At 42.6% G+C, this 23,122-nt stretch overlaps 3 protein-coding genes across 4 annotated transcripts in view; 2 read left to right on the top strand and 1 right to left on the bottom strand.

The window, feature by feature from the left end:
* The first annotated feature begins 320 nt into the window (after nt 1-320).
* LOC310823438 (claudin-4-like) lies at nt 321-2,550 on the top strand. Its single transcript, XM_083696300.1, has one exon. The coding sequence runs from the start codon at nt 374-376 to the stop codon at nt 1,043-1,045; it is 672 nt and encodes a 223-aa protein (XP_083552426.1). The 5' UTR covers nt 321-373; the 3' UTR covers nt 1,046-2,550.
* A 1,132-nt stretch (nt 2,551-3,682) lies between these two features.
* sbds (SBDS ribosome maturation factor) lies at nt 3,683-7,207 on the bottom strand. The gene is made up of 5 exons (XM_083696295.1): nt 7,012-7,207; nt 6,611-6,740; nt 6,277-6,477; nt 5,076-5,240; nt 3,683-4,633 (listed from the first exon to the last, which is right to left on the bottom strand). The coding sequence occupies exons 1-5, from the start codon at nt 7,137-7,139 to the stop codon at nt 4,505-4,507; spliced, it is 753 nt and encodes a 250-aa protein (XP_083552421.1). The 5' UTR covers nt 7,140-7,207; the 3' UTR covers nt 3,683-4,504.
* A 461-nt stretch (nt 7,208-7,668) lies between these two features.
* The window catches only part of tyw1 (tRNA-yW synthesizing protein 1 homolog), a 63,514-nt gene continuing 48,060 nt past the window's right edge, over nt 7,669-23,122 (top strand). Inside the window, exons 1-7 of one of the 2 annotated variants that reach the window (XM_083696283.1) lie at nt 7,669-7,762; nt 8,118-8,251; nt 9,124-9,258; nt 9,605-9,706; nt 10,455-10,649; nt 11,347-11,628; nt 12,527-12,658. In XM_083696283.1, the coding sequence (XP_083552409.1) occupies nt 7,696-7,762; nt 8,118-8,251; nt 9,124-9,258; nt 9,605-9,706; nt 10,455-10,649; nt 11,347-11,628; nt 12,527-12,658 (1,047 nt within the window). In that variant the 5' untranslated portion in view covers nt 7,669-7,695. Of the gene's footprint in view, nt 7,763-8,117; nt 8,252-9,123; nt 9,288-9,604; nt 9,707-10,454; nt 10,650-11,346; nt 11,629-12,526; nt 12,659-23,122 lie in introns of those variants that run through there. The other variant, XM_083696284.1, reaches the window with a different exon arrangement.

Raw genomic sequence — 23,122 nt, 5'->3', positions numbered from 1 at the left:
ATGTAGACTAAAATAAGCATTCCATGCATTACAATGAGTCTGTCCTCCAATTGCTACTTCCACCAGCCTCCACTGGGTTGTATTCCATGACCAGTTACATTTCTGCACAAGACCCAAGAGGCAGTGTTAGGAGTCAAGACAAAGTGCTATCTTTGTTTTGGTGTCTGAGCAGCAAAACTGAAAAAAAGGGGATTGTTTTGAAACCGTGTCAAAACGGTCCCACGCCCTGTTCTTTTCAAGAATCCGGGAGGACAAGTTTCAACGTAACACATGAACACACAAACACACAAACACACACTCACAGACACCCGACCAGCTAATCAGTTGCAGCTGTTAAAGCCGTGAAAGAAACCGTGCAGATCTGAGCACAGTCATGAGGAGAGAAGTCGAGCTGGTTGCATTGGGGCTGAGCTTCGTGGGCTGGCTCTGTGCCACCCTGTCCCGCTGCCTTCCCCTGTGGACTGTGAGTGGCACTCTGGACAACACCACAGCCACGCTGCCTGCCTACTGGGACGGGGTGTGGCTGGGATGGGATCACTGGGATCTTGGCCATGATGGCATCATGCACTGCTCTTTCTACCAGTCTCTGTTGTCCTTATCTGGAAACTTCCGGACATGGAGAGCCCTTATTATGTCTTCCGTTGGTGTGGGGGCTTTTGCTGTTGTCATCAGTGTTGTTGGAGCAGTGTGGTTCCCCGCACGTGCCCAAGTGAAGGCCGCCTCTGGGCTGGCCTTTGTTCTCTCTGGAATACTAATGCTCATTCCTATAGCCTGGACATGTCATCACACCAGCAAGCCCCTAGGGGGCACTGTGGAGCTACAGAGGGACTGGGGCGCTGCTCTGTACATAGGATGGATCTCTTTTGCCCTATCGACAATAGGTGGAGGCATTCTCAGTACCAGATGCCTTACTGTCCAAGTACGTGAGTCTGTAGTAAGTGGGTCTGTAGTACAGTCAGAGGAGGGAGTACAGTCCCCCCTTCAAACAATCATCCGCACTACCTTTAGATACAGCCAGCATAATCGGACATCAGTGTGTGTCTGAAAGGGAAGGACAGTCTCCCCCAGGGCCTTTCATGTAACAATGTTCCATTTGGTGTGAATGACCGTGCGTACTTCTACTACCGCAATGACACACTTAGAACAACGTTGAATATAGAATATGCTACTACTGTAGGTGATAAGGAAACAACACGATACCAAACTGAATACTATAGATGAACATCAAGCCAAAGAAGAGTGAAATGTGCTGTTAGTTGTGACTATTAGGTCTGAAATGTGAAGGGACTTGTGGTTTTCTCTTGGTTTGTATTGGTGTGACCTATAATGCTATGGATTTTCCTTTCAATGTAAATTCTTCTCTTGGAAGCATACAAATCTATCATTACAATATCTGTATATGCTTTAAGTGCAATTTTCAAATAATGCCCTAACTGTTGGCATGGAGCTCTAGAGGTGCATAATGACACTAACAAAGTGTAGTAGTGATGTAGGACTATGTAGTAAAAGTAACCTTGATATGGCCAAACTGTCTGTCCTACTGCTTATTGTGCAATATAGAACCAGTTAATTTATGTTGATGAATCCTACGTCTTTTGAGACATCACAGTGGGCAATAAAAATAACCCGCAGATACGTAGAGTGCCCTGCGTTAGTAACGGGACAGTGAAGCATTTGTTCTTCTTTTCACTCTACACTCCAAAAGTTTGGATTTGAAATCAAACAGTTACTATAATGTTAAAGTCTAAATTCTCAGCTTTTCTTTGATGGTATTTCTGTACATATTGGTTTCACCATTCAGAAAGTACTTTTCTAAAACACTTTAAACCAATGGTTCTCAAAGTGCGGCCCGCAGGCCACTGGCGGTCCTCGGAAACGTTTCTGGTGGCCCACGATGAGTTAAGGTGACATGAGGAAATGCATGTGTTATATTTTAATCATCCATCACACAGTGCTGTACTTTTAAGAAGGGTAAAACTGTGATATACGTGCTAGGCAAATCCTCAGGAGTATGCAGCAAACAAGATTCTGTGCGCTCCTCCACCCCAACAAAGACCTACATATGACACATCAATTGGGACAAGCTGATGAAGTGAATGGACAGACTGTGAAACATGAAAGAAAAGGTATCTGTGGAAGGAAGCATATGCACAGACAGTGCGCCATGAAGGAAATATGCACTTCAGCTTTTGATTTATTTGCTTGGGAAACTCACATAAGATACTACTGATGACAGAATGTTTGTATTTGTTTCTTGAAGTAGTGGCATTGTAGGTTTTATCCTCTCTTTGAATCACAGTGGCTAATGATGTCCCCAGTTCTATTCCCCATATTTTGTGGGAAATTGATGATCCAATGTATTGTTTAGTAATGTTTAGTATTGTTCTTGTTGTGAAACACTTTGTGACATTGATCTATGTAAAAAACACTATACAAATAAATGTGATTGACTGATAGATCCAAGTTGGCAAATGGGATGGTGCTGAACACACTTGTTTTGTACTTTTATACTATACTTTATTCTTAATTTTATTATAATAATAAACTATCCCCTCATATTTAAAATGAACCTGCTTGTGTCTGAGTTAGTATTCTCACAGATGATGTTGTTTGTTTTATCTATGCCTTCATCATGACCCAAAAATGTTCTCATTGACATCAAGGCTAAATACAAGTAAATGACAAAATATTTACTTTAAATATTTATCTTGAAAACGTTAACTTTGGGGTGAAACATCTACAGTCAATTCAGGGTGATTGTACTAACACAAAGGCAGGAGTTCTTTTGTGACCTATTATATTTAACTTACAAACTTAACCTTGGGGGCGTAAATGACAAAATATTGATTATAAATATTTTGAAAGAATTGTTAATCTTGGGGCAAAACAGTCCACATAGGATGGAACTAGACATGTTTACCATTAATTATCTACCTGTCCATCCTGTCTCCAGTAGGCCTAATGTTTACATTCTACAATTTATGACACATGACTTCCATAGCATATTGTAATGGTCAGATTGTGATAAAAAATGTTAAAAATCTACAATTTGCTTTTTGCTTTGTGTTTTTCAACACAGTGTATTTCTCTTTCTCTCTCTCCTGCGAGGCTTTCACCAGCCCACAAATAGCGCAACTTTTGCTCAACAATTTGGGCCCCTGCCCCTCTGTACAGCTCTACTGTTAATTAAAAAAAAGAAAAGAAAAGAAAGTTATCATTCCTTCTTCTAGTAAGTGACTCCCAGTGGCACCTGGTCCTAGCATAGATTTTTTTTCTTATGATGACTGATGTATAGATGATTCACTTACTTTAGTGACAAATGTACTTGGATCAAAGCGTCTGCTAAATGTCCTAAAAATGTAAATGTAAACAATTGGACATTACAGATGAGGTCTCAATAATGCATTGGCACTTCCTCCCACCAGTGATGATAGGCTAGAGATGTTTTGGTAGACTATTTCAGTATTTCACCAATGAAAAGAAATATATCGGCAGATAGAGTGCCTTCGGAAAGTATTCAGACCCTTTCACTTTTTCCACATTTTGATGTGTTATAGACTCAATTTAAAATGGATTAAATTAAAATAATTTGCCATCAATCCACACACAATACCCCAGAATGACAAAGCAATTGTAATGTAATTGAATCCACAAAACAATAAATGATGAGACAAAATGGATTAATAAATTTTTATTTGCAATAACTTACAAGGAAACACTTGATGAAGCATGTAGTTTTGCGCTGCCGTTTTTGGCCACACTGTAAATTTGAAATGTTAAATATGTTACGTTTTGTAATAGTGGCAAATATGTCCATATCCTTGTAAACAAACTAAACATAAAATAGGTAGGTAAAGGCCAGTGCTCAACATTGACACTAGATTTTAGACAGCACTTTTTATTTAATTTTTTTACCACAACAGAGCTCTTCACTAAACGTCCTTTAGCACGTGATCCAATTCTTTGATCGCTACTGATTTATCATGACCATTTAGTACTATTTTAAAGCGCAAATATACATACTGAAACTTTAACTGTAAAATTTATGGTGTTAAATGAACTATTCATAAAATATCACTTTTCAAAATGACTACATGGCACACTGGATTAAATGAAGGCAGGGGAAAACCATGGCATTGAAGTCATCACAATCTACATTATTAAATGTGTTTATGAATAGACTTGATAGTGAAACAATACTCTGCTGGTCAAACTGTTAAATAACACCTCAAGCTTCAAAATGTTCTGCAAACCAATAGAAAACAGAACATGGTTCACAGAACTCAAATGATGCATGATAACATGCATGTGTTCTGCATTTGCAAGTTGGGAAAATAATCATCGTCAACCATACAGTGGCTGGAAAAAAATAAGGGTTCCATTGGTTAACATAAGGATCATAAATAGCTCTCTTTGATGACAAGTTATTCATTTGTGTGGCAGGTAGCATGTGGTAGTAGTGTATGCAGGAGAAGTACTGTACATGGTCCTGGGGCTCTATGGGCTATTCCAGCCTCTCGTCTCCCTCCTCCACGTCCTTCAGACTGAGCACTTCCAGGGAGCCTTTGCCTTTGGTCTCACAGCGAATCAGCTCATCAATCTCCCTGAAACAGCCAGGGTCCACTAGACACACCTGCGGGAAGAAGGAAGGGATGGAGACGGACAGAGAGAGAGAGAGAGAGAGAGGAGACATGGATAGAGAGAGAGACAGTTATAGAGAGAAATAGGACAAGAGCGAGTGAGAGAGAGAGAGAGAGAGAAGGAGAAAGAGAGTGTGAACATTGTCATATAACTTCAACTGCTTTATATATAATACAATGTCATAGATTGTGTACTGTATGTTTTGACATGATGCTTTCATGGAACTGTAGAGTACTGAGTGTGTGTAGCACTCTATCACAGAGAGTGTGTGTGCGTGTTTGAAAGAGACAGAGAGAAAGATAGAGAGAGAGAGAGAGAGAGAGAGAGAGAGAGAGAGAGAGAGTGTGTGCGTGTTTGAAAGAGACAGAGAGAAAGATAGATAGAGAGAGAGAGAGAGAGAGTGTGTGATGGGCCAAAAGGGGTATGTCTCTCACCATCTCCAGCTGCTCATCAAAGTCTTCGCTCTCCACCACCTTCAAGAGGGGCTTGAGTTTCTCCTTCAGCCTCTTGCCATCCTTGGCGGGCAGCACCAGACGCAGCCTCATGTGGGCCCTCTGGATCTGGATGGACTCCTTCAGCTGTCGGATCACCTCCAAAGCCTGCGTGGAACAATGAACGGTAGTTTTACCTCATGGAGAGTAATTAAGATTGTTCTTATCATCATCACTACAGTATGTAGGACATCAACCATGTAAGTATATCCTTCAGCTGTCCCTTCTAACCTCATCCCCAGGCTATTGTGCAAAGCACATATAAGCCTGGAATAACAACCACTCAAACCTGGCCTTAGTGGGAGTGAATTTACTGAGTAAAGTATTTGTTATCATTTGATTTCAGTGAATCACACGGCTGCGAGGCGTAGCTCAGAATCAGAAACCTGTGGTGCGCAAACACTGGGTGGAAGTGCTGTGGGAGCTGATTGATGCAAGATAAAAACACATGGCGCATAGCCATTGGCTTCAACGCTCTTTCTATTGGCTTAATGAAGGCGAAGTTTGACACGTTGGTCCACCAGACCTTTTGCACATTTGGGCGGGAGTGTCTGGGAACGAGACTATCATCACTATAGTGTGTACACATATGTGTATGTATGTTAGTAGTAATGCGTTGGTTGCTTTTTTATTTTTTTTAAATTTAATTTATCCTATGTTGTTATTTGTTGTCCTGTCCTGGGTTTTGTTATATGGTTGCTTTTATTGTTTGTTGCAATTGTCTAGTGTCTATTTTATTTAATTTTGTCTACCTTCTGTCCGATTGCTTGCTGTGTGTTACTTTTCATGTGCTTCTAGGTGTCCATTGTGTATTCTTATTTGCTATAATTGGTGTGTCTTTCTTGTCTGTCTTTTGTGTTTTATATTTGTTTGAACTGGCATTTGAAATGTTTTTAAACACCTGCCTAGGGACGACAGTCGAAAATTAGCCCATTGGCTAAAACGGGCACATTAACAATAATGCTTGTTAATGTGCATTGTCCCTGTAAAACTAAGTGTAATAAACCTAACGTAAAGTAAACCTATGGCTTTTTATTTTTCCACAAGTACAATAAAAAGTCCAAGTGCCTTGGATTTCTACGTGACGTATTATACTTAGTCTTTCACAACTGCAACTTATTTTATTGGCAACACATTGCCTCACCTGTTGTTTGGTGCTCTTGTTGGCTTTGACAGAGTAGTGGATGTCCTTCATGGCTCGCTCTATGAGGTTGACTGTATATGGCCGCTTGGTCTCTGGGTTCACACATTTCTCTGCCACAATGGTTGCTATATCCCTGAAACTCGTCTCCAACTGGCTCTGCCTCTCCTTGTCTGACACCTGGAGTTCTCCTTTTGCTAAAATCTTACAGACAAGAGACAGATATTGAGATAATACACCACAATGACACAATACAACATATTATGCGTTTGAGTATAATGAGAGTGGCATTGGCTCTCATTTAATGCATATCATATGTATTCTAGCAGGTACTTACTGCTTTACATATTTCTGTCAGGTCGTCTGTTCCAAAGGCTTTTGTCAGATCATCTTTCTTTGCCACCTGACCCTTGGACACGTTGTTGAAAACACTGCTTGTCTGTAGGACTTCATCCAAGTCTTTCTCTCTAGAGAAGACATGATAATGATATTGGACCCTGTTCACCGCAGACTATGACCAGTACACATATCAGTTTGACATATTGGCAATTAGCCATACATGTATTGAAAACGCCTTCTCTGCTGAGTCATGCACGTAGGGCTAATTGGCAATAGTATCAGCTGGTTTACTCAACAATATTGTTGATGCTGATATAATCTGTTGTCTTAACTTACTGTATATTTCTGATCTTAATAAATGCTAGTTAGCTACTGTAACTCGAGGTCACAAATACTCACGCTCCTGATCTCCAGCTCATCACTTTGTTTTTGTAGCAGGCGATTTCAAATCGTTTTCCTCCCTTTTTCATTCTTACAACTGCCACATTTGTGAGTCGAATTTGATTTGTTGGTGTAAATATCGACATATTTCTAATAATTTAGACAGAATACTCTGTCGCAGTTAGAATTATGCTGCGGCGTTGGTGTGCTATGAGTTTCACTTAAAATCCGGACGGAAACCGAGGTAAATGTACAAACGTTCCGAATGTTAGGTCCCCTCTTGTGGAAGTTTAGTTTTACACTCAAACAAATACATTGAATACCGAACCATAACAACTGCTAAAATAACACTTTTTAAATGTAACGTACTATTACATCAACTAAATTGTTTGCACGTGGGAGTAAGCAATACCAAAAACAATAAAACTATTTCTCAAATATCATCTTAATTTGGAAGCAACTCATGTAGATAGCGGATATTAAACATTAAGCGTTAGCTTAAAAAAGTATAAGTCTGGTAAAAGTCTGGTAACAAAAAGTAATCAAACGAACAAAAACGAATATTTCATAAAAATGTTTTTCCCAAAATGCACTTCGTTACTATGATAACAACATGGCAGCGTCCTGCTACTGATGATCTTTGATATCAAGCTTTTTTCAACATTATTGTCACAATATAAAGCGAACAAGATACAACCGGCAATGTTACTAGGTTTCACTTTAGCAGTTTTGGATTGTATAACCTATTCTCTTGGTGCTGATATCGAGGGTGAGTGTACAACAGAGATAACTTGATATCTAAAACTAAGGTTAGCTGAGGTGCAGTAGCTACATTGTGGACAGTGTGACCTGTCTCGAGGCTGCAAGCTAGTTGCTAGATAGAAAGACACAGGGAAAATGTAATTATCCTGCCACTTCGAGCAATTAGCAGATATCGAAAATGTGTCACACTGCTATTTATGCATTATCAGTGGAGCATGCATGACTCTCACTGCATGACATCTTCCTCACATGCAAGTAGCACGTGGTTTTAGATCCGCCTGTATACCAGTAGTTAAGGAATTACATTATGAATCATTTGTTTACAATATCATTTGTTAACTCTTCCTCATTCCACTGTTCAGGAACAACAAAGAATGTCGGCAAAACCTCAGAAGGCTACTTCTTCTTGTCGGTATGGCAGAACAGGTTGTATTTGTACAGCGCTGCCGCCGTTTTTGTTGGAATTTGGTTTTCACTGAAGATGGCAATGAAAAGGGTACAGTAATTTGCTATCCACTATCCATGTTTGTTCCTCCATATGAGCAGCCAATGATATGGCCATGCCTGCTGTGTCTTTGTGAGCTGTCAGTAGACCTTAGCAGATGTATTTTATTTGTCCCACTGGCCAAGCACTCCCTTAATCCATTAGGCACACACAGTAGATATTGATGCACTTTTTGCTTTGCATTGCTTAACATATGATTGTTATTACTCTGCTCTTGTTTTGTGTATGTGTAAAGGAGGTGATAATAGAATCACACCAGGGGAGGCTGGTGGAGGTAGAAATCGGAGTACGGGCTTATTATAAAGCAATGAACAGAATGTGGAATGTTTGCATGTTTAATACCATTCCCTATTCCATTCCATGCACTACAATAAGCCCGTTCTCCGATTTCTACCTCCACGAGCCTCCCCTGAATCACACACAACTGAGATGTCCTGCCTGAGACCTAGAGTTGGCTCCCCAAGCTAGGCCATAGCCTTTAGCTTAGCTATTTTGAGTATGTCTTCCCCGTCACATATACATGCTGCTCAGTGGAGGCTGGTGGAGGTAGAAATCGGAGGACAGGCTCATTGTAATACATGGAATGGAATGACGAATTGTATCAAATGAATGGTGTTTTTGATACCATTCCTAATTCCGTTCCATGCATTGCATTACAATGAGCCCATCGTCCTGATGCTGCTGTGTATGTTGCACTTTCTGCTATTTTGTACTTCTGGTTAGACGCTAACTGCATTTCGTTGTCTCTGTACTTGTACTCTGCACAATGACAATAAAGTTGAATCTAATCTAATCTAATCTAAAATATACAGAAGCAGTATTCATGCGCCTTAAGTGTTGTATTCTTCTTTAACCCCAATTAGAAAAACCTTTCCAATGAAATTAGCCCCTGGCTCGACAAAGCAGAGAAGAAGAATGGCTACTCTGTTGAAGAGGATACAGAGGACCATGTGTCTGGAGTTAAGATTTTCTATGGATCACAGACCGGAACAGCAAAAGTATGAATGAATGTTTCCCAAACAAAAATGTGAATATTATCTTGTATACTGTGTTGTGTTATACTGTATAGTACATTATCATTGTTTTAGATAATACCATATAACCTTCAGGCTTTGCTTGTAATACACAATTATGTGAAATGTAGGTAAAGTCAGTGCTTATTTTTGCTGAACATTTGTTTTTACCAGTATTTCCTTTTGCCATGGATTTAGCCATTTTGCATAGCATGCTACAGTATATCCAATGGAAAAATCCTTGAATTCTAAGAAGGTGGACCATATTTGGCATTGTTTTTGTGTATATGCAGTAGTGTTAGGTAACTGGAATTGACCCCATTTGTCCAAGGGCTTTGCAAAAGAACTGGCAGAAGGGGTTCAGACTTTGGGCCTGCAAGCTGAAGTGATTGACATGAAAGATTATGATCCAGATGACAGACTCTCTGATGAGGTAAGTGACTAATTAACACATGAAGTGTTTAATTACATGCTTCCGGGAAATATCTGCTTCTCTTGGCCTCTGAGGTGAATTCAGCTCATATTCACTGACATGTCAGCATGAAAAAAAAAAGAAAAAAGAAGCTACACATTTTTGTAGTCTGACACTAACATCATGTTCCAGTCCAAGTTTGCCACTTTATAAAATTCCACTTTTTAAAATTCTTCAAACAGCTTGCCTGGCATGGAGGAGAAATATGTTAAACAGACCCTATTCAACCGGGGCAAGATTGATTATTTTCATCAGTATTGCTTTTTGTGGGGCAGCACTGTGCAAGCGTCTGAGAAATGACTCGGAGATTGGTCGGCTGGCGTAGTAGGAGGGAAAATTTCCATTTGTTCAAGGGGATACGATACAGTTAAGAGATGAAAATCTTCCCAAAGAGAATTGGCCAGGGGGTGCCTGCCGGCCCTAGATTCAGTTACAAACAGTTACTGGCCAGTGTGTTGACTCTCAGTGGCCAGCAATCAATCAAGGCACTCCACCATAGGGCCATGGGGCAGTACTAGAGGACCCTTACTCTGCCCTATACAGCTCAGTTCATTTACAATTTGCTCTTGCACAGATTTTCTCTCCACACTTCATCATATTGAATCATATAGGGCTATTCTCTGTCTGATTGAATCCTACCTTCAATCTGTTGGCTTGGAAAGCGAGGTCCATGTCTGTGGCTGAATTATTTTATGACATCTCTCCTCAGTGCACCAACAAGTCGATCTGTGTGTTTCTATTGGCCACGTACACTGACGGAGAGCCCACAGAGAACGCTGAGTGGTTCTGCAAGTGGCTGGAGGAGGCGACCACTGACTTTAGATACGGCAAAACATACTTGACGGGCCTGAAATATGCCGTGTTTGGGCTGGGCAACTCTGTGTATACAGGCCACTATAATACAGTAAGAAACTGATTATATCTTATGTTCTTGTCAGGGGAGGCTGGTGAAGTCAGAATTCGGAGGACCTCATTCCTTTCCATGCATTACAATGAGCCCATCCTCCGATTTCTACCTCCACCAGCCTCCCCCGGTCCATATCATATCCACTATGTCTGTTAACACTTATTTAATCGTTTTATTTTCTGATGCACATACATTCATCAACAGTTGTGTTTATGACCTACTTGTGTCAGTTTTATTCATACAGTAATTAATTATAAGAACAACAAGCTCACTCAAATCTTAATCAAAAAGTGTTGTTCAGGTGCTGCATCCTTGTAGAAAAATAAAATGGACAGCACTCCAATTGTTAAACTTTCAATCATAGTTTATTGCATGGATGCGTTTGGAAGTGTGCCTTCTTCAGTGTGCGCTTGATTCATTCAATACACATGCATGATTACTTTGATAATTAAATCAATGCTTCATAGCCTCCAGTGTTCTCGTCTATGCCTCTACAATACCGTACCATCCCCTCTCCCGCTGTTTTCCCTGTGGTCTGGTTTCCTGGACTCAGATTAAGTCCGAGACTAAAACGTGTCTTCAAAAGAGATTTTTCATTGACAATGTGATTCAGCCCAAGACTTAATCCATGTCCGGGAAACTGCCCCATTGAGTGTAAAACATGTCTCTGCCCCGCCCCCCTCCTCCTCCTCAGGTGAGTAAGAGCGTGGACAAATGGCTGTGGATGCTGAGCGGTGTCCGCATTCTGACCAGGGGAGAGGGCGACTGCAACGTTGTGAAGAGCCGTAATGGCAGCATTCAGGGTGATTTCCAGGCCTGGAAAGACAAGCTCTTGGACCGCCTGCGGGCCCTGGCCATGGGGGAGAAGAAGCCCTGCACTGGAAACTGTAAGACAGGTGGCTCCTGTAAGAGCAAGAGGAAGGGCCAGGAGCAGCTCAAGGAGGATCAGTCAGCCTCTGAACAGTCCAGCTCTGAGGTAAGACTCAACTACTCTTTAAAGGGACATTTCACTCCAAAGTCTTAAATATGTCACATGCTCAAAGGTAGTCATATGAGAACTTGTTCTTCATCGTCACTGTTACTACTATGACTATTATTACTATACATACACACACACACATATACATACACCTTCTTGCTCCTGTCGTCATGGTGACAGGCTTTTCAAGTTAGCTGCTCGTTTCTACGCCTGTTGTCTACGGCACTGGTAGCAGCAGGGGTGACATTCAGCTTAGGGGGGGGGAGGGAGAGGGGGGGGGGGGGGGAGCAGAAACTACAGTGAGGCATAATCACTCTGATCCATCTACCGCACATTCAGTTAGCCTGCATTTAATCCTGCCAGTGCACATGTGGGCAAAATCGTTTTTAATCAGGCACACACTGTGATGAATTCCTAAGGGCCATAAATATGCATATGCTTTTCTTATTTAATTTAATCAAGCAGTGCAACAAAAAATAATGATCTGTAATAAATGTGTCTCACATGGTCCCATGTTAAGTCATGGATGTGTTTTAGATTAGTTGGATTTATGGAGGAGGCTCGGCCCCATCAGGGGATGCTTATGAAGTGAACGGGTCTCATGTACACTTGCTCGCTCACTTGCTCACTCGCTCACTCGCTCGCACACTTGCACTTAATCACACACATGCACACTCACTCACTCACTCACACACTCACTCACTCACTCACTCACTCACATCCTTGCTCACACCTTAACACAGCTCAACACTCTTCCTTGAAGAGTTGCTCTAATATGAGTGGATATGTCAATGCAAGCTTTCCACTGCATCGCTTTCACCTATCAAGAGGAAGGAAGGATGCATTTATGAAGTATTAGAACAGGGCCATTTACTCTCTCTCTCTCTGATTGCAGGAGGAGGAGGAGGAGGAGCTGCTGGAGTCTAGCAGTGATGAAGACTCTGCTGGGGCTGATAAGAAGAGGCCTGGGTCTGTCATTGATATGGAAGATCTTGGCAACGTCATGATGAGTGTCAAGAAATCCAAGGTCAGACACCAATCATGCTGAAAAGCCTCCCCAAAATGTTTCAATAATTAAACACATGCCATGGTACAGTTTTGGAAGACCATAGCCTGGTAAAGGTCTTACCATTGCTCAGGCTGTTGATACATAGGGTAACAGCTGCTCCAGGGGTTAGGGTTAGGGACCCTCTGCTCTCTCCCTGGGAGTGTGCATATATGTTGTCTTGGGTGAGGGGGGGGGGGGGGGGGGTAGGATACGTGTGTTGTCTCGCAGGGGGGTTTTGACATAAAAAAAGTTCAGATAGAAAATCCTACACAATGCAATCCAAAGTCATCCAATTCTCTGACTTGCCTACAAGCACAAGAGAGAAACAAACTGTAGTATCTGATCCCCTATATGGTTCTTCACCCTGATATAGTGTTGAGTGTTGAATAGCAAATTATATGAAAACAGTGTTGCTGCAACTGACTCTACACAGTACATTAAAGGCCAATGGGGATAATAGACACTGAATCACAAAAACACAGGTTTTTATGATATTGTCACCCAGTGATGCCCTATTTGGCTGCTCAACATTGCATGTTAAGGCCCCTACGTGCTAAGCCTCCTGTGCTTGTCACATGACTGGTGAATTAAAAAAAGTGGTTTTATTGAAGGAAAAGCGGAGGGGCAGATGGTTTGATAGACACACCAGCCCCAGCGGGCTGAGAGGGGGGACTTGCGTTAGAGTGAGCTGTGAATGTGGACGCCCACTCCACAGACTTGTAGGAATGAGTGACTCAAGGAAAAAAAAAAAAAGAGAGAGAGAAGTTGATAACTCCACTCTCATTTAGTCACTACTGGAATGGAGTGATGGAGAAAGAGAGTAAAAGCTGCAAGTATCCCCCACCATTCTTGCCTGTCCGTCTGATTGGCATGTCTTCTTGTATGAATGAGAATAAAAAAAAAAACGTTTTGGTGTCTGTCTGGTTGTTCAGTGATGGGGGTCCTGTATTCAGCATTCCCTGTTTAATCACGTACTCAAATCCTCAAAGAGGAAAGAGAATTATGCATGGTTACAAAAAGAGGATGTACTGTAACATGGTCACCTTAATACACTGCTCCAGAAAATTAAGGGAACACTTAATCGTCACAGTGTAACACCAAGTCAGTTAAACTTCAGGGATATCAATCTGCCCATTTAGGAAGCACAAGTGATTGTGAATCAATTTCACCTGCTTTGGTGCAAATGAAAGTGACAACAGGTGCACTGGAGAGGCAAAGTAAGACAGCCCCCAAAAAGGTAATGATTTTGCATGTGGTGGCCACAGACAATTGCTCTCTCCTTATTAGATTAGATTAGATTCAACTTTATTGTCATTGTGCAGAGTACAAGTACAGAGACAACGAAATGCAGTTAGCGTCTAACCAGAAGTGCAAAATAGCAGAAAGTGCAATGAACAGTATTTACAGGTAGTGCAATATATGATCAGTAGTAGTGCAGTATGATATAGTATAATATAAGCAGTATAATATAGCAGTGCAGTATAGCAGTATGTGAGTAGCAGTAGCATTATAGCAGAATAAATAGTTACAGTATGAGCAGTGTAGCAGCATATGAGCTGTATGAGTAATGCAGTCTAGCAGTATATATGTATTAACAGTAACATGAGGTAGATGCAGAATAAATATAAATATGGAATGCCGTATAAACAGTATAAACAAGTATGTACAGTATGTGCAGTAGTATTAAGGAAAATATAGGTTATGTGCATTATGAACAGTATGAACAGAAGAGCAGTGGTATTGAGTAAGAGCAGGGGAGGGGAGTATAGTGCAATAGTGCAATTGTCCGGGTGGGGGGGGGGTGGGGGTTGCGGGGGTAGTAGGTTGTCAGGTAGGTGTAGTGTTCAAGTTCAGCAGGGTGACAGCCGCAGGGAAGAAGCTGCCTCTGAACCTACTGGTTCGGGTGCGGAGAGACCTGTAGCGCCTCCCGGAGGGGAGTGGGGTGAAAAGTCTGTGGTTGGGGTGAGAGATGTCCTTGACGATGCTGCGTGCCTTACGCAAGCATCGTTTGCCCTGGACAGCCTCGATGGAGGGGAGTGAGGAACCGGTGATGCGTTGGGCAGTCTTCACCACCCTCTGCAGTGCTTTCCGGTCCGATGCCGAGCAGTTGCCATACCATACTGTGACACAGTAGGTAAGGATACTCTCGATGGTGCAGCGGTAGAAGTTCACCAGGATCTGAGGAGATAGATGGACCTTCTTTAGTCTCCTCAGGAAGAAGAGACGCTGGTGAGCCTTCTTTATCAGGGTGGAGGTGTTGAGGGTCCAGGAGAGGTCCTCAGGGATGTGGACACCCAGAAACTTGAAGCTGGTGACTCGCTCCACCTCAGTCCCGTTGATGAGGATGGGGGTGTGTGCGCCAGCTTTAGACTTACCACTCACCTCCCTGAACTTGGCTTTGAGTTCAGAATTGCACTGCAGGTCAATTAGCTCCATTTGAAGCACAGGAGGGGCATCTTGCACATCGAAGGAGAAGGGGTCAGCAAAAATTTGAAAAGTGGCTCTGTGTGTCTTGAAGTCAGCAAACCTGTGATCAAATTCCTCCTGTAGCTTTACAATGGCATCAGCATACTTCTCACCACTGAATGGTGTGCCCGCATCCATGAGTGCCTTGCATGCTGGGAAATGGCAGAGGTTTGTCTGAGAGAGCTGGGCTTTCCATAACACAAGTTTTGTGGAGAATGCTAAGTCCATGAGCCATTTGGGATCACTTAGCACAGGAACAGCCATCCCATCCTTCTCCATGAAGGCTTTCACTTCTGTTCTCAACTCAAAAAACCTCTTCAAGACGTTCCCCCTGCTGAGCCAACGTACCTCGGTGAAGTAGAGCACATCCTCATATGCTGACTCTATTTCCTCCAAAAAGGCATGGAACTGCCGGTGCTTTAAGCCCCTGGATCTGATATGGTTGATGCATTTCACAACAACAGACATCACATTGTCAAACTTCAGGCATTTGCTGCAAAGGGCCTGCTGATGGATAATGCAGTGCAGAGCAATGGCCTCCTCCACACCCTCCTCTTCCAGTTTTCTTTGAACATGTGCCACCAGTCCATTTCTCCTCCCTGTCATTGATGGCGCTCCGTCGGTTGTTATTCCAGCAAACCTCTTCCATGGTAAACCGGCATCCACAATGGCATCACACAGCTGGCGGAATATCTCCTGAGCGGTGTTCTGGCCATGCATTGGAGTCACTGTGAGCAACTCCTCCATCACTTCAAAATTGTCGTCAACACCACGGACATACATTGCGAGCTGCGCAGTGTCAGTGATGTCTGTGCTCTCATCAAGAGCGACTGAGTATGCACAGAAATGTTTGGCTTTTTCACGCAGTTGATCGTATATGTTACCTGACAGGTCAGAAATGCGCTCTGCCACTGTGTTGGCTGAAAGGCTGATGTTGCTAAACTGACCCTTCTTTTCCTGACAGACTATACTTGCAGCCTATAACATGCACTTTTTGATGAACTCGCCGTCTTTGAATGGCTTTCCCACCTTAGCAATCATCTCACTCACCACGTAGCTAGCTTCGACTGCCGCATCATTCTCTTTGCTTGCTTTCTTGAAAAAATCTTGTTGCCTCAGTAGACATTTTTTAAAATTGGCGACCCGGCCCTCTCTCTCATCTCCCTGGTATTTTGCATACTCCTCAGCATGTCTAGTTGAGTAATGACGTCTGATGTTGTATTCCTTGTGCACCGCAACTTTCTCTGTGCATATAAGACACGTCGGGGTGCCCCTGTGCTCAACAAAAAAATATTCCGTCTCCCATTTTTCCTGAAATTGTCTGTGCTCGTTGCCAACCTTTCTCTTCACGGCAGGTTTTGAGAAAGACATGACTGGGGCTGGGTGACAAAAAAAAACACATTTAATAATAATAGAAAAAAAGTTAATAAAAAAAAACTACTATCAATGCTTTGGCTTCTGCCTACCATACACTTTTACAGCGCTTTGGGCACCCTTAAGGCGGGATTTCCATTGTGATATATTTACATGTTTTTATCCCAATACCTGAGTATTTGGGATCTTATTTAGTGTGCTCTTTCTATATATTCTGAGAGGGATTTGAAAACTTTATCATTGTTCATAGCTTTTTTGAGCACTTTGTTTTTCTTATCATTATTAAATTTATCAATCGTGTTCTCTCAGGTGTTTATACCTTTCACATTCATAAATAAAGTGATCTAGATTTTCTTCTTTTTGTTTACATCCTACACATCCTTCTGCTCTACCAAATCTCTCTGGATACCATTGAGCTAACTCTGGTGTCCATGTTACTCCACCTGTCTTAATTCTTATCATCAAGTGCATTGTCTCATGTTTTATGTCTTGCTCTTTTTGATTAAATTGTTCTTGGTAAATTCGTTTTCTTTTGCGATCGCAAAAATAATCTATAACTTCTTCTTTATAATATTCAGGTTCTAACCACCATTTAGCTTTTGTTCATGCCGCCCATCTCATGCTATTTGCTATCCATGTAATTCTTTTCCCTTTCCTATTGCAACACTCTGCTGTCTTTATTAGGTCACTGATTACTCTTGTTGAGTCCGCCCACTTCCTAAGTCCTCTGTACCTTGCACTGGGTGACAGGATATATTTTCCTTCCACTTGGTGTCACTCCGGAATCAGGTTTCAACCAAGTGACTAACATTGCTAATTTGCATTGGCTAACTTGTCAACAAACAACACCGGAAGCTGTCACAAGCCTGAGCTATGGTAGCCCATAAGTGATAAAAAAATATAAAACGCCCAGGGCAACGACTCGGCCAAAAGGTGCGTGCCGCACTAAGACTAAACTTTGATGTCAAGTAGGGGGCCACAAAATATCGTCCGCGAATTTGAGACCCATGGTGTACAGGCACGCGAGGGCCATACACACTACTGAATCACATCATGAGTTGCCGTGATAAAATTCACACAAGTTGGATCAGCCTGTGATTTGAATTTTTTACTTTGATTTTCGGTGTGATTTTGAATCCAGCCCTCAATGGGTTGATGATTTTGGTTTCAATTGACCGTTGTTACGTCATTTTGTTCTCAACAAATTATACAATGTACATCAGTAAAGATTTTCAACTTGAATAATTCGTTCATCAAGATCTGATGTGTCCCTTAAGTGTTCCCTTAATTTTTTTGAGCAGTGTATATGCCATTTAGCTGATGCTTTTATCCAAAGCGACTTACCTTGCAGTGAGTGCATACATTTTTCAGTATGTATGGTCCCAGCGGGAATCAAACTCACAACCTTAGCGTTGTTAATGCCATGCTCTACCAACTGAGCCACAGAGGACCATAAGATAATGTAACAGATGTATCACAAGATGGCCTACTGTACTGAACATGTCAGCACAAAGAGCCGTGGTTTTTGAATGGTATCACTACTGCATGCTGTGTAAAGGCCAAAGTATACCAACATGGGGTGCGTTCAGTGGCGCAGCACACTAAGGCGCATACCATATCATCGCAAGGTCCCTGGTTCGATTCCGGCCATCGACATATCCTGCATGTCATCTCTCCTCTCTCACCCGTCCTTCCTGTCAATCTCCACTATCGCTATCCCAATAAAGCAGAAATGCCTTAAAAACATATTAAAATAAATAAATAAATAATAGTATACCAACATGTCACGCCACCGTTTGTAGCCTATTTTGTCTGCAGGTCTATGATCAGTACGTTTGTGGCAGTGCATTTCATCACTCTTTTGGTGCAGCACCCTGAAAACTGTTCACGGAACTATGGCGGTTCGGTTCCAGTTCGGTCTTGATGTCGTAGTTTCGGAGTGAGGATTTGAGCTGTCTGGAGCTGATACGCTCACGTATGTGCATGATGTGAAACTCTGACCGAACTAACACATTTGAATGAGACTCCGCCACCTATGACAATAACGTGTGTATGCACTAACAAGTATGCACTGCAAAATGGAGCCAGCCACAGCAGTACACTGTATAGTGCCAGTTTCCCCTTGTCTGTTTTGTTCAGTATGGGTAGGATGCCTGTGCTGTTTGGCAGTGAAATCACTGGATAGAAATGTCATTGTCAGCTCTGCTGGGACAGCCATCACTCAAGCTGAGTTTGAACTTTTGTTCTGGTGTCCATGATGTCAGTCACCCTCAGTGTCACCTTCCAGCTCTGACCCCACAGTGACCTTTGGAGCAAGAAGTATGGAGCAAGCAAGAAGAAGGGGGGGGGGGGTGGGCTGTGAGAGTGTGTGTTGGCTGAAGGCAGGTGTGAAAGTACATTTGTGTGTTTCAGCATCTCAGAGGATAGCTTAAGGCATAAGCCACAACCTGAACTCATGACATTTCACCTTTTTTTCTTTCACTTTGAGGAGAAACTCATGTTTGGAGAACTTTACCTATGCCTTTTGTTTTAATTTTATACTCATGAATGAATGATGTTTCTGGTCAATGGCTGTTACAGTTTGTGTTCGTGATTCATATTAGGAGAAACGTCACAAAAACCAGAGAGTGAATCATTTTCAAACAGATGGTTAAAAGGTTGTCTTGTATGTCTTCTGTGGTATTAATAGTTACCTGAACTGTTCTTTACAGAGTTCTATGAACTGTGTGATTTCAGTGTGAAGGAATATGTGTAATGAGATGTGAGGTGTTTGCAGAGGCCAGAAGAGAGAGGTCATTGAGAGGCCAGATGAGAGAGGTCATTGAGAGGCCAGATGATAGATTCTTACTGAGTGCACAATTCACACCATAAGACTTTCTCAGTTGTCAATTTTTGTCATTAACGATTATCCATGTTCAGTAGAAACCATGTGAGTCATCATCATATTAAGAGTTCATGCACAGACGGAGAGCAGAGTCATTTTCATGTGGGCTTATTTTTATTAGTGTGTATGTCAGCGTCCTCATTGTCAAGAGGCAAGACAAGTACCTTAGCTTTGTTCTAAATTAAATCTGAAATCTTTCTGGCCTATGACTATGAAACACTCCTTATTCAACTAAACACTGGAAGTCTCATTTAATATTTTAGCTAGAGGAAAAGCTGTATTTGGAATAGTACACCGAAGCATTTTCAGAGTGCAGAGGAAAGATTTTAATTGGTCTTGAGTCATTTCTGCTCATTAAATGCTCATCATCAGTTTTGTGAGCTGGGAGGAGAAGAGAGAGGAACACAGGTAGCACACATAAAATCACACATGTTTAATACCATTCCTCAATCCATTCCATGCATTACAATGAATCTGTCCTCCGATTTCTACCTCCACCAGCCTCCACTCACAGGTATACAGTTGGCTCTGAGTGTTTGGGATCTTTTGAGGGTCATACATTTCTGAAGTGTGTTGTTTGTCATTAGCTGATTCTACCACTAGGGGATGTCAGAGCCACTGTTTTTCCAGCTAACTAAAGATTGCAAACAGATGAACAGATGAGATGGCACAGCATCAACCATTTCTGAGTGTATTCCTTGATAAGACTACTCATCATTATGTAAGAATTGCAAGAAATCACACTTGTTTTATTCAGATGGAGATTATATTTTTTATCAGAGTAATATGGAACAGACACAGGCTCTTTGTGTCTTTCTTTCGATACACCAGTATTTCAAAACTTTTAATCTGACTGATCCAGATTATTTTTTTGAGACCGAGGATCAGATTTATCTGTCAGATTTTGAGTACTATAGGGGAAATCAGACTGAAATCAGCCTGACAGTGGATAGCAAAAATAATCTAGATAAAAAAAAAGAAAAGAAAGAAAAACAGTAAACACTGGGCCCAGGAGGATGGGTCCATAATATTGGACACTTTAGACTGTGACATCAGAGAATAAATACAGTCAGACTCTATAGACTGCTGAATGTCTGCGTCAGACCGTGTTTATTTATGGATGTTAGTTATTGTTATATACAGTGACTCTGCCAGAAGGAAATATACTTCACTTTTTTTATCGCTTTTATTGATTCACTTGACTAATCACTTCAGAGCTGCTCTGTCGGTGTTCATAACTTTAGCTACATGAAGCCCAGTGTGGTTTCCACATAATGTCAGCATTGCATTCGAAGTCCTGTTGTTTGATGGCTGTAGATGGGAACAGTGCCAGGTAATGAGTGTAAAATGGATTGATAAAGCCTAGCTGCTCAGTGTTTCTGGGGTTTGGTTTGTTGTGTTGATTTTGGGCCACTGTCCTGAGGGGATAAGGAGAGATCAATGGGTTCAGATTGGATCGCAGGTCCATTTGTGGCTGCTCTCCACAGATCAGTCTCTACGGCAGTATGATCTCCAGTTTGTTTACAATTCTGCATTTTAATGTGGCGAACTATGGAGACACAAATTCTCTGGTTTCCCAACTGCTTCTGGCAACTTAAGCACTTTATGACAGTTGTATTTGTAAAAAGCACTATACAAATCCATTCGATTGTGCGGTTACAGCGAGCTAACATGGATTATGCTTGCCACCCACCAAGTTTGCTAGCCATCTAAAGCCCTTGGATGATGAGAATATCCCACCCACACTCTAAACTGTTTGGCCTCATAAGGACCATGGGGGGGGGGGGGGTGTAGAGGAGGCGAAAGCACCTAATAGACCTGGAGTAAATCCTGTTGAAGGCCAGGAGTGGCTGTGGAAAAATATATGAAGATGAACTCATAACAACACATTGATAAAGATCGCCAAATCACTACAACAGTCCAATTACTCCTGTATACAGTAGATAACCTCATTGTAGATCACAGATGCAGTAGATAAGCCAGCTACAGTGGTTGTGGTCCTGAGTCAGTACTTCTCAGCTATAGAGCACCATGTTGCAATGGACGGGATTCGAACCTGGATCTCCTGCATGCCACAACACTGCCTTAGCCTGTTAAGCTAAAGCAGGGGGACAGGACAGCAGCCACACCCGAAGTGGCTCAGCTTTGCCGTGTCTGGCCGTCAGCCTGGATTGGGTCAGGCCTGCCCATCTTAATCTTCTAATCAAATCTTCAAATTGAGGATTTTTTTGTAATTGAATTTGATGGGTTATTTTATTAATTGTTTCAGCCCTACTCTTTCCACTTTCTCTCCCTTTCTCTCTCTTTCTCTCTCGGCCCTCCCATCCATCTAGCACCTGCTCACTCTCTTTCTCTCTCTCTCCTTCTCCCTTTGCATCTCTCACTCTTTCTCTCCCTCCCGCCCTGCCTCTCTCTCCTTGCCTCTCTCTCTCTCTATCTGCTGACCGCCTGTGTCAGGCCTGTCACATGCTTGGGATACAGAGCGCTGCACGGTGCTGAGAGATGCCCCCGTTCTGTCACTCCAGAGCAGCTATGGCGTGCTGCAGCGTCTGTGAGCGTGCAGGCAGGTGCAGGCAGAGCAGCAGCAGCTACGAGTGTCTGGGGCTGTACAGATATAAAGGGTCACATTCACACCAGGGGAAGCTGGTGGAGGTAGATATCGGAGTACAGGCTCATTGTAATGCATGGAATGGAATGCGGAATGGTATCAAACACATACTGTCCTTACTCCCCTACCAGACTCATCCCATCTACGCTGGAATTGATGGGTTTGGCCTGAGGCATGTACAGTTCTGTCAGCAATTTGAGAAGCTAATTCTCAGACACTGAGGGAGCAAGAGGAAGGGAGATATTTTGAGCCACTGCTTTAAGGGAACACCGTAGACATACAGAAATGTTAGTGACATGGCAGGAGGCCCTTGGAAGCCATCCACAACTCCCTAGGGACGGCAGGTAGCCATGGTGGTTAGAGTGGCCAGCCAGCAACCGGAAGGTCACCGGTTCGGTACCCATGCAGATGGGTGGTTGTGAGCTGGATGTGAGCCAGCGACTGGAGGGTTGCTGGCATCTAAGGTTTCAACCCGCTTGAGCAAGACACTTAACCCCTAACTGATTCTGGGGCGCTGCACTGCTCACGGCTCACCCTGTGGTCTGACCCCTGTTCTTAATCTTAATTACCATGTATGATATTATCGCTATATGGAATACGGAAGCATACTTCATATTCCTGGGCGTGCGTGCGTCTGCAGGACTGCAATCACGAACATATGAAATGGCACTCCCAGTCGCAATGTAACTCACAGCATTCGTATATAAACACCAGAAGTAAAGTGCTACCAAACTATTAGCCCAGGGAAATAAGGGTTTTTCAAATGTCACCGCCATGCACTAATCCCATTCCGCTACGGAGCGTTAGGTGGGAGGATTCCGTCTGACACAGCATGATGGGTTACTTATTCCTTCCATCCTTTGACGAAATCCCCCTTCTTCCGAGGCGCCACGGGTGTCAAAACTGTGGAATTCCTCCCTTAAGCAGGGCTGAAGCCGGCTGCCTGCAGGCAGGCTTCCCCGCCCAGCAGAAACCCCAGCTGCAGAGACCAGATAGAGCCGCTGATATGTACCTAACTGCTGGGCAGAGACTTAGCCTAGCGGAGGCTAAATCACGCCAGTGTCTGGGTGATAAGTAGAGACAGACAGTCAATCGACCTTGTGCCTCAGAT

Source organism: Argentina silus (genome assembly GCF_951799395.1).
Source record: "Argentina silus genome assembly, chromosome: X".
In the NCBI taxonomy this organism is placed as follows: domain Eukaryota; kingdom Metazoa; phylum Chordata; class Actinopteri; order Argentiniformes; family Argentinidae; genus Argentina; species Argentina silus.
Note: the sequence above shows the minus strand (reverse complement) of the source record. Positions and strands in the feature narration are given on the sequence as shown.

Bases quoted from the DNA above. Each gene is read 5' to 3' on its own strand.
- LOC310823438 (XM_083696300.1), top strand. From the start codon at position 374: ATGAGGAGAGAAGTCGAGCTGGTTGCATTGGGGCTGAGCTTCGTGGGC.
- sbds (XM_083696295.1), bottom strand. From the start codon at position 7,139: ATGTCGATATTTACACCAACAAATCAAATTCGACTCACAAATGTGGCA. The intron at 6,478-6,610 runs GTAAGTACCTGC...CTTGTCTGTAAG, and splicing joins TGACAGAAATATGTAAAGCA to ATTTTAGCAAAAGGAGAACT. The intron at 4,634-5,075 runs GTGAGAGACATA...TTCTTCCCGCAG, and splicing joins TTGATGAGCAGCTGGAGATG to GTGTGTCTAGTGGACCCTGG.